The sequence below is a fragment of the Heloderma suspectum genome, chromosome 15 (genome assembly GCF_057233095.1).
Source record: "Heloderma suspectum isolate Gila_16-S chromosome 15, 16-S_ref, whole genome shotgun sequence".
Classification (NCBI taxonomy): domain Eukaryota; kingdom Metazoa; phylum Chordata; class Lepidosauria; order Squamata; family Helodermatidae; genus Heloderma; species Heloderma suspectum.
Genome location: NC_139472.1, coordinates 21,658,451 through 21,670,848, shown reverse-complemented (window position 1 = coordinate 21,670,848; position 12,398 = coordinate 21,658,451). Strand labels below are relative to the sequence as shown.

The window sequence follows — 12,398 nt, the reverse complement described above, 5'->3', positions numbered from 1 at the left end:
AGGCCATGGCCCCATCCAGCCGGACCCCTTGCTTCCCCCTTCTGAGACCTCCTGCTCTTCTTCGTTGGCAGAGTGGCAGGATGAGCTCTCGGACAACCAGTCCGAATACTCCATTGGCTCCGAAGATGAGGACGAAGACTTTGAAGAAAGGCCAGAAGGCCAGAGTGAGTTGGGCATTTGCTACGGCGTCCTTTTGCTCCTCCATCTACAGATGTCTCTGTTCAGCCAGCCGCTCTTGGGCCTTTTGAGGCTACCTGATTCTGGAAGGACTTTGAGAGTCATGAATGAACCCCAGCCAAGGATCAGTTCTGGTGTCTGCCAGACGTCGGAGCAAGGTGGAGTAGAGGGCGAAGCGAAGGTGGTCTGTGGCCAGCAAGAAACGGAGAAGACAGAGGATCCAATTCACTTAGCGCAGCCATCCTTGTTTCCTCCCCCCTTACAGATCTGAGACCAACTTTTAAATCCAAGCTATAATCTGGATCCGCCTTGTAGATTCCCCCCACCCTGCTTTGCCTATACTGGGCATGGCAAAAAAGGGAAGGAGAGAAAAGGGGATGGCAGAGAGAGAGACAGAGAAATGGGGGGCAGAAAGACAGAGAGAGAGAGAGAGAGAGAGAGAGAGAAAAGGTGGTGGAAAGAGAAAGAAAAGGGGGTGGCAGAAAGAGAAGACTGGCAGAAAGAGAAAGAAAAAGCACTGGCAGAGAGAGAGAGAGAGAGAGAGAGAGGGTGGTGGAAAGAGAAAGAAAAGGGGGTGGCAGAAAGAGAAGACTGGCAGAAAGAGAGAAAGAAAAAGCACTGGCAGAGAGAGAGAGAGAGAGAGAAGGGGTGGTGGAAAGAGAAAGAAAAGGGGGTGGCAGAAAGCGAAGACTGGCAGAAAGAGAGAAAGAAAAAGCATTGGCAGAGAGAGAGAGAGAGAGAGAGAGAAGGGGGTGGCAGAGAGAGAGAGAGAGAGAGAGAGAGAACAGGTGGTGCTGTCTCTGGCCCTGCCCAGCTTTGGCTTCAGCTAGCCCTTTTTGGCTTCAGCCACCACCACGTGGCCCCAAAAGATGATCCCTGAGGGAATTGGTAAATGATGGAAAAATGGTTCCTCACCCCTGAGTTAGACTGAGCCAGCGCACAGGAGGATGCCGTTCTTGCCCTTTTGACAACTGAGTGCTAGAGACGGCTTGGCAGCTGCAGCATGCCATGCAGGAGAGGAGGGAGATGCCTGCTGCAGTTCCGTCTCCTACATAACTCTCCCTGGCACTCACTTTTCTCTCTCTTTCGCTTCTCTCTCTCTCCCTCTCCCTCTCTCCATTAACCCCCCCAACCCGCCAGCTAGAATAAAGAAAATGGTGGCGTCACTTCTGAGACCCCTCTTAACTTCAGGATTGAGTCTCAATGCCAACGGAGTTTGGCGCTTGGGAATTCTGGCTGTGGTTCTGGTGGGCAAATCTAAGAAGCCAGGTGGGTGGTGGATCAGTAGACAGTTGGTGTCTGTATGGAGCTCTTGGCTTGCCCTTTCTGACCTGGGTTGTGTGGATGCTTTGATTCCAGAGAAGCAGAGAAATAGTGTGGTAGGGAGTGATGGATTCAATTTCTTTAAAATCTCGGCATTCAGATTTGTTTTTAAAAGCAAGACTGTAGTCCTCATGGTTAGCTCAGCACAGAATTTTAATGCTTCCCCCTGCCCCAGTGCTGGGTGTAGACAGCTTTGCTTTGGCCTAGAGCGCCCTGCCTCCCTCCTCCTCTGCTGCATGAGCATTTTCCCTTTAAGGGAACTGAGCCTGTTGACTCAGGATCTATCTGATGATCTCTAGGTGGCCGAAGGCAGTCCCGGAGGCAGCTGAAGAGTGACAGGGACAAGCCCCTCCCACCGCTCTTGGCAAGAGTTGGCGGGAACATTGAGGTATGTCTCAGACACCGCTGCACTCATTGGGTCAGAGGGGACAGCTGGTTCCACCCTGGGATTGGATTCCGGCATTGCGCCATTTTGTCTAAGAAAAAGATGCAAGCGGAGCCAGTGCGCTGGGGAGGAGTGGAAAACGCATGGTGGGTCTTTGCCCTCCCTTCCACCCCGTCGTGCCTCTCTTTGCAGGTGTTGGGGTTTAATGCCCGGCAGCGCAAAGCTTTCCTGAACGCCATTATGCGCTGGGGAATGCCCCCGCAGGACGCCTTCAACTCCCACTGGCTCGTCCGGGACCTCCGTGGCAAAAGCGAGAAGGAGTTCAGGTACCGCAGTCCTCCCGCAAATCTTGTCTGCCACTCCCTCTCCAGCCCATCTCAGAATCCTCAGGAGTGGCGGCAAACCAAGGCAAGCTCTTTGGCGGAATGGGCCCGATCCCCCCTTAATCTGGTTTAACATCAGCGCTGTCGAGGGCAGGGTCGTCAGCAGGATGCCCGTGGACACAACCTTTCTTGGCACCCACCGGGGTGCTCCCCCCTGCCCACTTTTTATTTTTTAAAATAACACATTTTGAGAGGGAGCGTGCGTGTGGGTACGTGAGAGGAATTCAGTATACGAGAGGAAAAGAAGTAGAGGGAATAAGCTGGCTGGCAGAATGTGGGGAGACAGAGAAAAAAAGTTTGCCTTCTGTGAAATAAATTTCTGTTGGTGCTGAACACTGACTTCAAAGTGGTGTGCTGGGGCTCAGAGTCCACCTCTGTCTTGTATTTTGGGGCAGTCTTTGGGGCAGGTTACTTGTCCGTTGTGACTAGCCACGCCCCCAGTGGCAGCCATTTTGTGGTGGTGCCCAGGACAGTTTCTCAAATTGCCGAATGTGCCCCAAAAGGTGACCGATGCATGGTCTGGAATATTGAAAGCCTTGCCTGTCCTGGGTTTTTACTGTCATGTGTGTGAAGAGGTGCATCCATCCCCCATCTCTCCCCAGATGAATATCTGCTTTTTCCAGAAAACCTTTTTGGGCCTAACCTGTGAGTGCACCCCCCGCCCAGCCAAAACGCTATCAAAGCCCATTTGGGGAGGGACCATAGGTTTGAGGGAGCCTCTGTCAGCTGTGAGTAGACCTACCTCCAGCCTGCTTCGAGCCCTAAAAGGGTGAAATGCTGTTTGCAAACAAGCTCGATTTCACCTTTTGGGCTCTCTGTAGTTCTCTGGATACCATGTTTCATAAAATAATAATAATAATAATAATAATAATAATAATAATAATAATAATAATAATAAATTTTTCGCATGGGGAATCCATGGGACAAAAATTGGCCCCCAGGCCTGGTCTGGAGAGAAACCGCTCTATACATCTAACAAACAAATAAATAAATCATCCCTGGTCATTGGCCATGCTGGATGGGGCTGATGGGAATTGTAGTCCAAAATCTACCCAGATTCTGCTTCAGATGTTCCTTGTCTCAGTAGCCCTTGCAACTGCCCTGAAAAGGGAAGGTATTTTTTCCCTGCCCAGATTATCTGGTGAGCTGGAGAGTATTTTACCTTCCGCCGTAGTATGCCGCTTGGCTCGCTTGCCCAAGTGGCCTGGCATGACTTGCTCTGCAGGGTGCGAAGGCAGCACCCCTGTCTCACGACTGCACCCTAACAACTGGCATTCAGGGGTACATGGCCTCTGTCCATGGAGGCTCTTTTGAGCTATGGTGGCCAATCACCACCCCATGTGTTCCTGCTTTCTCTGGGAAGCCAAAGGAAATCGAAGCCCTTGGCTCTGGGTCCTCCCTCCCTTTCCTTTCTTCCTCAGAGCTTACGTGTCCCTGTTCATGAGGCACTTGTGTGAGCCCGGGGCGGACGGCGCCGAGACCTTTGCCGACGGCGTCCCCCGCGAGGGACTGTCCCGCCAGCATGTGCTGACGCGCATTGGCGTGATGTCGCTGGTGAGGAAGAAGGTGGGTGAGCTTCCTGATTTGCAGCCTTTTTACCTCAGACTTCAGCCCCAAAAAGGCCCTCAGGGCATCTTACGAAGATGAATGACGAGCCAGGGCCTGCCCTCAGGCTTACAGTCTAAAAGACGCAACGCAAAAGGAAAAGGGACTGGGAGGGAGGAGGAGGAAAGAAGCAGAACTCAGGCACCCGTCCGTAGCTTCAAAGTTCTTATCTGTCCTTTCTGGCAGGGGAGGGCGAAACACGCTCCCTGCAGCTGCTCCTCCTCCCGCTGACGCAGGGGGCTGGCTTGGGCTCCCCCCTGCCGTGCCGTGATGTTCATTCCGGGAGGCAGCAGGGGGTGCAGCCGCCCGGGGGCCCTCGGTTCCATGGCCGATGGATGAAGCCGGGGCTGCGGTCCCAGGGAACCGTCAGTCGGGTCTGCCTGTTTTAAGCTGGGCTGTCACCCAGTGGAAGAAACGTTTGTACGTTAACTGTACGAGTTTTTGTTGATCAATCAGTTTTAGATCTTGCTGCCTGCAGTTTTATGAGCACGCACGTTTAGAAATAATTAACAAAAACCTAATTATTTTTTTCTGCCTGATTGCCAAGATGGTTGTCGGACGCTGTTCTCTGGGTTGCCACCACCCACAATGGTGTGACGGGCGGCTATCAGGGAAGAACCTTCTCGGCAGTGGCCCCTGTCTGTGGAATGCCCTTCGTGGGGAGCTCCACCTGGTGTCTTCGCTTGTATACATTTAGACGCCAGGTTAAGAATTTTCTCTCCCAACAGGCATTTAATTTATAATCTGTTGTCCTGATATTAACTTTACTGCTGGCTCGTTAACATTTTTTAAAAAATATTTTAATGTTTTATTATTTTGACATTCTTATTGTATTTATTGTTTTGCTTAGTATTGTATTAGTTTGGATTTTTTACAAAAAGCAATTGGAAAGTGCTCCGAGGGCATCTTGCAGTTGGGCAATATATAAATGAACAAATAAATTAAATTAAAACCTGCTGACCAGTCAAGTCACAGGCAGCTTCTTAGTCAATCAAAATATTATTAATGGATTAATCTAATTTACTTAAACGGACTACACATAGAGATGGATGGATCAGTCCATTTCTGGTGTGTGCCAGTTTCTCATGCATTCATTCATCAGTCCATTCCATCCCATTTCCACATCTGTTTTTTTTTAAAGGTGCATGAAAGTTCACATGATTTTTAAAATATCTTCCCTCCCCCTCACACAAAATACTTAGCTTTGTCTGCATTTTACCCTAAAATAGCATTTTTGGTACCCATTTGACCCTCACATATGTTTGAGGGTAAAACACAATTATGTTTGCGGGTAAACACAATTAAAAATGCAACGATAACAGAGTAAGACCAGCATCCAGCCCCACAGACCCACCTACACATCGAGGGCCCGCTTGGATATGGTGATCTTTGCCTGCCAGCAGAAGGACAGCAGAGAGGGAGCGAACTTAGTCTCCCTCCCCAGGGAGTTCCACAGCCAGGGGGCAGCCGCTGAGAAGTTCCTCTTTCATGTTACCCCCCAACGCACCTCTGGAGGCAGCTGTCTCGCAAGAAGGGCCTCCCCGAAGAACTTGAGAACCGGGCACGCTCACATGGGAGAAGGGGGTCTTTCAGGTTACATCAGTCTGTTATGGAGTCCATCCCAGTGCCCTCCTCCACCCAGTTTCTCGATCTCTACTGGTTGCAGGTTCAAGAATTTGAGCCCGTCAATGGGAAGCACAGCACCCCTGACCTAATTCCGGAAGGCAGCAAGAAATGCAGCGAAGTTCTCTCTTCAGACCCAAACACTCCTGTGCCGGCCAGCCCAGCTCATGGGCAGGTGGGGCCCACCTCACAGACAGGTAAAACACAGACAGGTAAAAACATAGAGCTGAGAAGGACCCCACCCCTGCCTATGCAGGACTCCTGCTGCTAGAGCGTCCTGGACAAGAGTCCACCGCCTTCCACAGCACAAGTGACGAAAATAACCACAGAGACAGAATCGACTGTCAGCTGTGATATGTCCTGCGCAAGTCTAGAAGGTGAATTTCTGGACCAGTTGGGACAGAATGGCCTGCCTTTTAGTTGTGCACCTTAACCTCTGTTTCAGATAAAGCAGACCCCCAGCCCACGGGCCTCCCTGAGGAGAAGGAGCAAGTGGAGCCAACGGCAAAAAAGCACCGGGAGAGCCAGGTAGGGGAGCGCCAGGCTCAGGTTCCCCCGCTTAGCTCGGACGCGCGTTTCATTCCCGTCAGAAGAGCCCAGTTGCTGTCCTCTGAGGAGCGGAGTCCAGATGAAGCTCTGCCTAAATGAATGGGGCAACCCTAACTATTATCTCGGAGAGCTTTGACATCGGAGCCTCTGGCGATTTTGTTCCTTTTTCTCTCCTTGGCCAGGGATTTTCTGTCTTTTAACCAATTCCTCCGATTGAAATCAAAGGGAAGGAACTATTGGCCTGTTTGGGGGTGTGGCTGAGGGCTGCCCAGGAGAGCTGTGGATCTAAAGGACCCTCTCTTGGCCCTCCGCCACACCATTTCCAATGGCCACCCCTTGTTTGGTCCCTACCACTGGAGTGCAGCCCCTGAGGGCTTCTCAGAAATGGAATTCGACCCTCAGAGTTGAATATTTCACCCCTGCAATATAGCCTATCATGTTTGGGATGCTGTCCCAGGACCGCTGGGTGTCCCTCTTGCTGTCCCTCTTTTGAAATCTGGATTTTTTTTCCTGTCAGAACTGAAATTTGAACAGTGTTACCCTGATCTCAGTGTTGAGACTCAACCATTCCCTCACTGGTCATTCTTAACTTTCTCCCCATAGTTTAAATAGAGTGGGGGGCAGAAAAGGAGGCAAGCTGAAAGCAGGGACACAACAAGTAACCTCCTCTGATGGTGGAGACGCTTGCTGCGTCTCCATATCAGGAGTTATTTGACTCACAACCAGTAGAGAACAACAGCACCATTATTACTGGCCCATCCCAGCAGGAAGAAGGCAAAGCTGGAGGAAGGGATCTTGCAGAGAAGCGACGGGCATATTTTGGACTCACATTGGAGGGCTTGTTTTGAACCACTGGTATTTCCCTAGAGCAGTCGGTGGGGGAATTGTGAGCTGCATCCCAGAGGCTTTCTTCAGGGCAATCACGTCCCCACCCTCCTCCCAGGAGGCTACCTGTCGCTTCTTTGCAGGAGTCAGTGTTCAGGGTTTGCCTCTTTCCAGTCAGGAGCCACACCCAGAACAGGGACTAGCACAGAGACACAGCAGGTGCGCTCTTTTAAAGGAAGGCTTTGGGGGTGCGCTCCCAACGGTGAAGCAGCTTGGGTGATGGAGATTTACGGTCACCCATGTGCTAACGTCAGTGGCCTGGAGTGACTGAAAGTGTGCTTTGTGTTAAGGTGCTGGCGAGTGGAGAGAAGACAGAGAACGACGAGAAAGAAGAGTTGGTTGAGAGCCAGGAAAAAGCAGGAGAGGAGAGCGCTGAGGAGGGCGAAAAGGCAGAACCTCACCCGGACCAGCCAGTTCAAGGTGTGGGGCTGAGTTGCTCTGGAGAGGATGAGCAGACATGGCCAGGGAGCTGGGGGTGTGTGTGTGTGTGGTGGTGCGATAAATGGGATCTACAGAATGGGCCATGCTGTTGATTGCTTGTTGTAATGTTGCACTTAAAAAGGAGAGCCAGTGTGGTGTAGTGCTCCAAGGGTTGGACTGGGGAGAGCCAGGTTCAAATCCCCGTTTGGCCATGAAGCTCGCTGGGTGACCAGTGACCATCTCTCAGGGTTGTTGTTTGGACAAAATGGCCAGAGGTAGAACCACTTTGAACTCCCTGGAGGCAAGGTGGGGCTTTAAAAAAAATCAGTCCCTCTAATACTGAACTCAGCCAGTGAGTGCTGACAGGACTGTGGCCAGAAGAGGGACACTGAGAAATGAGAGAGAGGCATCAGCTTGCTTGGGGAACACAAATATTTGCAGAAGTACATATAAAAGTTCAGAAACAACCTAAGGGGGCACCTTTCCCCCACCCACACCAAGTAACAGCCTAAGAACTCCTACCACTTCGATGATGTTTTAGCAAATAAGTTGGAACATACAGTGGAGGCTGGTGCCTTTGATTTCAGTGGGGATGTGAATCCATTCTGGTTTTCAGCCAGAGCCAGCCAGAACTCTACAGGGGCTATCCAAGGTGCAGAACCTAGTTTGGGGATAGGGTTCAGCACCTTGGATAGCTGCTTTAGAGTTCTGCCTGGTTCTGACTGAAACCCAGAATGGAATCACAGCCCCACTGAAATCGGAGCCACCAGCCTCCGCTGGGCACATAAATGTCCATGGTAAATAAATAAGAACAGCTGAGCATACTCAGGTGGATGGTGTATCCTGGAAAACAGCATGGCTGATGGGCTGGAACCCTAAGCAGGCTCTGTACTGCAACAATTTGTTGCAGGCCCTACTTCTATATATACGTGGGGATATGTGGCTCAACCACACTACAAGTGAGAAGGATCTTGGAATTGCTGTAGATCACAAGCTGAATATGAGCCAACAATGGGATGTGGCTGCAAAAAAGGCAGATGCTCTTTTGGGCTGCATTAATAGAAGCATAGATTCCAAATCCCGGGAAGTACTAGTTCCCCTCTCCTCAGCACTGGTTAGGCCTCATCTGGAGTACTGTGTCCGGTTCTGGGCACCACACTTGAAGAAGGATGCAGACAAGCTGGAGAGCGTTCAGAGGAGGGCAACGAAGATGATCAGGGGACTGGAAACAAAGCCCTGTGAGGAGAGACTGAAAGAACTGGGCATGTTTAGCCTTGAGAAGAGAAGACTGAGGGGAGATAGGATAGCGCTCTTCAAGGACTTGAAAGGTTGTCCCAGAGAGGAAGGCCAGGATCTCTTTTCCATCATCCCAGAGTGCAGGACATGGAATCATGGGCTCAAGTTCCAGGAAGCTGGATTCCAGCTGAACATCAGGAGAAACTTCCTGACTGTGGGAGCAATACGACAATGGAACCCATGACCTAGGGAGGTGGTGGGCTCTCTCACACTGCAGGCACTCAAGACGAGGCTGGACAGCCATCTGTTAGGGATGCTCTGACCTGGATTCCTGCATTGAGCAGGGGGTTGGACTTGATGGCCTTGTGGGCCCCTTCCAACCCTAATATTCTAAGATTCTATATGAAAACAAAACAGTTATGGGGCAAAGTACACGGAGCCTGGGATATCTGTGGTGGGTTGTTGTTATTGTTGTTTTTAAATTTGAAAGCAGTTGGTGGGATGGAGAATAGGATCAGTGCTGGCCCAGGAGTCGCTTAGTTTCCCTGAATTCAATCTTCTCCCTCCAAGGCAGCTACCACCTATTAGCCCCGGCTGAGGAACAAAGGTGGTTAACCGCCTGCACGGCGGCTGTATCTTTCTTCCTCCAGCAGGGCAAAGAGCAGCTTGTGATGTGGCAGCAATTCCAATGAGTAAAACGTTGCAGATGAAAGGGTAAAACTCTCCCTCCCTCCCTACGAAACCTGCCTTGATCCAATCCCCCGCCCCCAACCCCCGGCTGATAAAAGTTTTAGAAAAACCAAACCTTTGAGAGAACCGATTGTGGGTCTGCATCCTGTGTTGTTTGGCCCTTGGGGGTGGGAGGAGTCAAGCCAAACAACAGCAACATGAAAGCAACCAGCAATACACCCTCCTCTTTATACCAGGTTGGTTGCAGTCATTGTGCAACCACTCAAATGCGACACAAAAAGCCATTTGAACAGTAATCAAATAACACGTTCCGCCTTGCCTGTAAGTCCAATGCAGTTTTTTTCTGAATGAGCGTGCGACATCGCGTGCAGCACAGCTTTTAGGGCCGTGGTTGGCAGCTGCATTTAAACCAGCCATCTTTTGCACTGGAAGAGCTGGAGGGGCAGCATCATGGACTCCCCACCCCCCCACCACTCCCAGTTTGCTCCTGCACAATCTGAGATACACGCATGGGGAGGGATGTATCAGAATTTTATTTTTGCTCACAAGGCATACAAGTATGAAGCCACCAGCATGAGCATCTGTCCAGCGAAACTGTTCACAAATTGGCAGGCATGTGCTCACGTTCAGGTTGTCCTCCTGCAGACTGAAAGCCCCGCTTAGGTCTATGGAGGAAAGTTGGGCAAATTTCGGAAATTGGCACAAATTTCACATTTGGCCACTGCTCGATGTGAGCGATTTTGCTGTTTGCACAGAGTAAGCAGCGATGGGAAATCTGAAGAGGAAGAAGGCATGAGGTGGGCGGCAAGATGATGTTCAGAGAATCCTAGCAATCCCAAATTTCACTTGTTTGCCCACCCCTATGCACAGGGCCCCTTGCACAAGCCAAGGTCAGGCTAGGTCGAAGCTTTTTGAGGACAAAGCAAAGCAGTTTGATGGATATCATGACCTGCACCTTGTCAGCTCATTGTGTGATGCGCCGTTTTCTTCCCCTTGTTCATGGAACTCCCCTCTGCCTGCCCAGTTCCTGCAGATGAGGCCTCCCAGGAGAATGAAAAGCCCATGGAAAAACTGGAATTAAATCCTAGCCCCTGTAAAGGAGGTGGTAAAGAATCCAAGCCAGGTAAACATCTTCTCCCCAGGATTGCATGCTTCAAATCCCCAATTTCCAGAGTTGGCCAAATCAACGGCACTGAGATGAGATGCTTTAACCTGTGTGTATTATGTGTAGTTTAAGTCAGATGTTCCCAGCCTGGTGCTCCACAGACTGCTGGACTACAACCCCCATCCTCCCCAGCATGCATAGCCATATCTGGAGGGCATCTGGCTAGCTTACGCAAATTGCTGTCTGTCTGTCTGTCTGTCTGTCTGTCTATTCATTTATTGCATTTATACCCCGCCTTTTTCCCTCTTGCAAGGAACCCAAGGCGGCTTACATTATCCTCCTCCTCTCCATTTTGTCCTCACAACAACAACCCTGTGAGGTGGGTTGGGGGGAAGCAAGAGGTAAGGCTGTAGCTCAGTGGCAGAGCCCCTGTTTTCCATGCAGGAGGTCCCAGGTTTGATCCCTGGCAGCATCTCCAGGTAGGGCTGGGAGAGAATCCTGCTTGAAACCGTGGAAGAGCTGCTGCTAGTCAGTGTTGACAACACTGGGCTAGATGGACCCAGGGCCTGACTCGATATAAGTTGGCTTCCAGTGTCCCCCCCACCATTGTCTGCCACTGCAGTTCTTGCTCTGCCGCATATAACCTCTCAAATCCAGCTTCTTAAAATGCCTGTTGAAATACATCACCACGGTCTTGAGGGCCGGGAGCTTGCTTGTTTTTCTAAAAATCCAAACCCTGTTTTCTCAGAGTGTTGTGTTCCATGCCGAGTTCCCCATTTGGCTCCCGCGGCCTTGCGATTGCAGAAGACACAGAATGCGCCACGGTGTTGCGCCCACCAGCGGACCGCAGCTGGCGGCGATAAATCACAGGCTGATAACGGTCGTCAGCCTGTCCAAGGCTGGGGGAGCGAAAAAGCGGCTCGTAGCAGGGAATATTTTACCCAGGCAGTGAGTCCAAAGCGTTGAGGCTAAGAGAAGTCCATTGTCCGGTCCGAGGTCCAAAACACACGAGGAAACACGAGCCAGGCGGCGAGGAGGGGCTGAGGCTGAGGCCTGGCATGAGATCCAACGTTGTTCTCCAGCAGTCTCGTCCCAGCCTGCCAACCCCTTTTGACAGCCACGACTTGAGGCAGCTGCGTCCCATCAGTCCTCCTGCCTCTGAGAGCCTCTCTGTCTTAGACGGACAGAGGCTCGCCTGCGCTGCTCCCGGACATGCAGCCGCCTTCGCTCCACGGGGGTCAACAGCCTTTCGCCCTCTGAATCCCCTGGGGAGACTGCAGCTGGGCGTGGAAGCTCCACGGGGTGTGAGGGGGCTCGGGCTCCTTCTGTGCTGGTCCCTTCCCCTGGGTCTGGAGCCTGCCATTCCTCTTCATCCTCGGAGGAGTCAGAGGGAGGCATGACACAAGGGGGTGGGGAACCCCAGGCCCGGGGGCCAAATTCAGTCCTCTGGGGATCTCCAGAGGGCCACGCCCCCTTCCCCCCAGCTACCGATCATTGGGTGGTTTCACGGCCTTTGAGTAGTTCCCCCCCCCATTCTAAAAGGGTGAAATGCCTCTCCTGAGGCTGAACTACCCACATTAAGGCCTTCAAGCTACAATATGGTGGCACTTTTGGCCTCGCCCCCTTTGCCCTTGGCCTCGCCCCCTTTGCCCTTTGCCCCGCCCCCTTTGCCCCACCCGTTTTGCCTTTAGCCCCACCCACCATTAGAGTGCATCCCCCAAGAGCTTCTTTGAAATTGAATTTGGCCCGCAGGCTGACAGAGGGCCGTCAGCACCCCAGGGAATTCACCCATTCCGTTTCTCCCGGCACGGTTGCTGTTACCTCTCAGCATGCTGGAGAGACAAAGATCCAGCTGGAGGTATTACTGGCATAGTTGGAGGAAGTATCAGTGTGCCCTGACCTCTGACTAAGTGGGCCGTAGTCCACGAAAGCTTATGCCGGAAAAAATTAGTTCATCTTTAAGATGCCACAAGACGCTTGTTTTTGGGCATAGAGAAAAAGCTCTGGGGGTCCATTA

General features: G+C 51.5%; 1 protein-coding gene across 1 annotated transcript in view; it reads left to right on the top strand.

Moving 5' to 3' along the window:
* Positions 1 to 12,398, top strand: part of CHD5 (chromodomain helicase DNA binding protein 5) — a 104,242-nt gene that overhangs the window by 71,235 nt on the left and 20,609 nt on the right. Inside the window, exons 27-34 of the mRNA XM_084821682.1 lie at positions 72 to 164; positions 1,800 to 1,888; positions 2,078 to 2,211; positions 3,690 to 3,834; positions 5,540 to 5,708; positions 5,951 to 6,024; positions 7,221 to 7,350; positions 10,301 to 10,399. Of these exons, the coding sequence (XP_084677808.1) occupies positions 72 to 164; positions 1,800 to 1,888; positions 2,078 to 2,211; positions 3,690 to 3,834; positions 5,540 to 5,708; positions 5,951 to 6,024; positions 7,221 to 7,350; positions 10,301 to 10,399 (933 nt within the window). The remainder of the gene's footprint in view (positions 1 to 71; positions 165 to 1,799; positions 1,889 to 2,077; positions 2,212 to 3,689; positions 3,835 to 5,539; positions 5,709 to 5,950; positions 6,025 to 7,220; positions 7,351 to 10,300; positions 10,400 to 12,398) is intronic.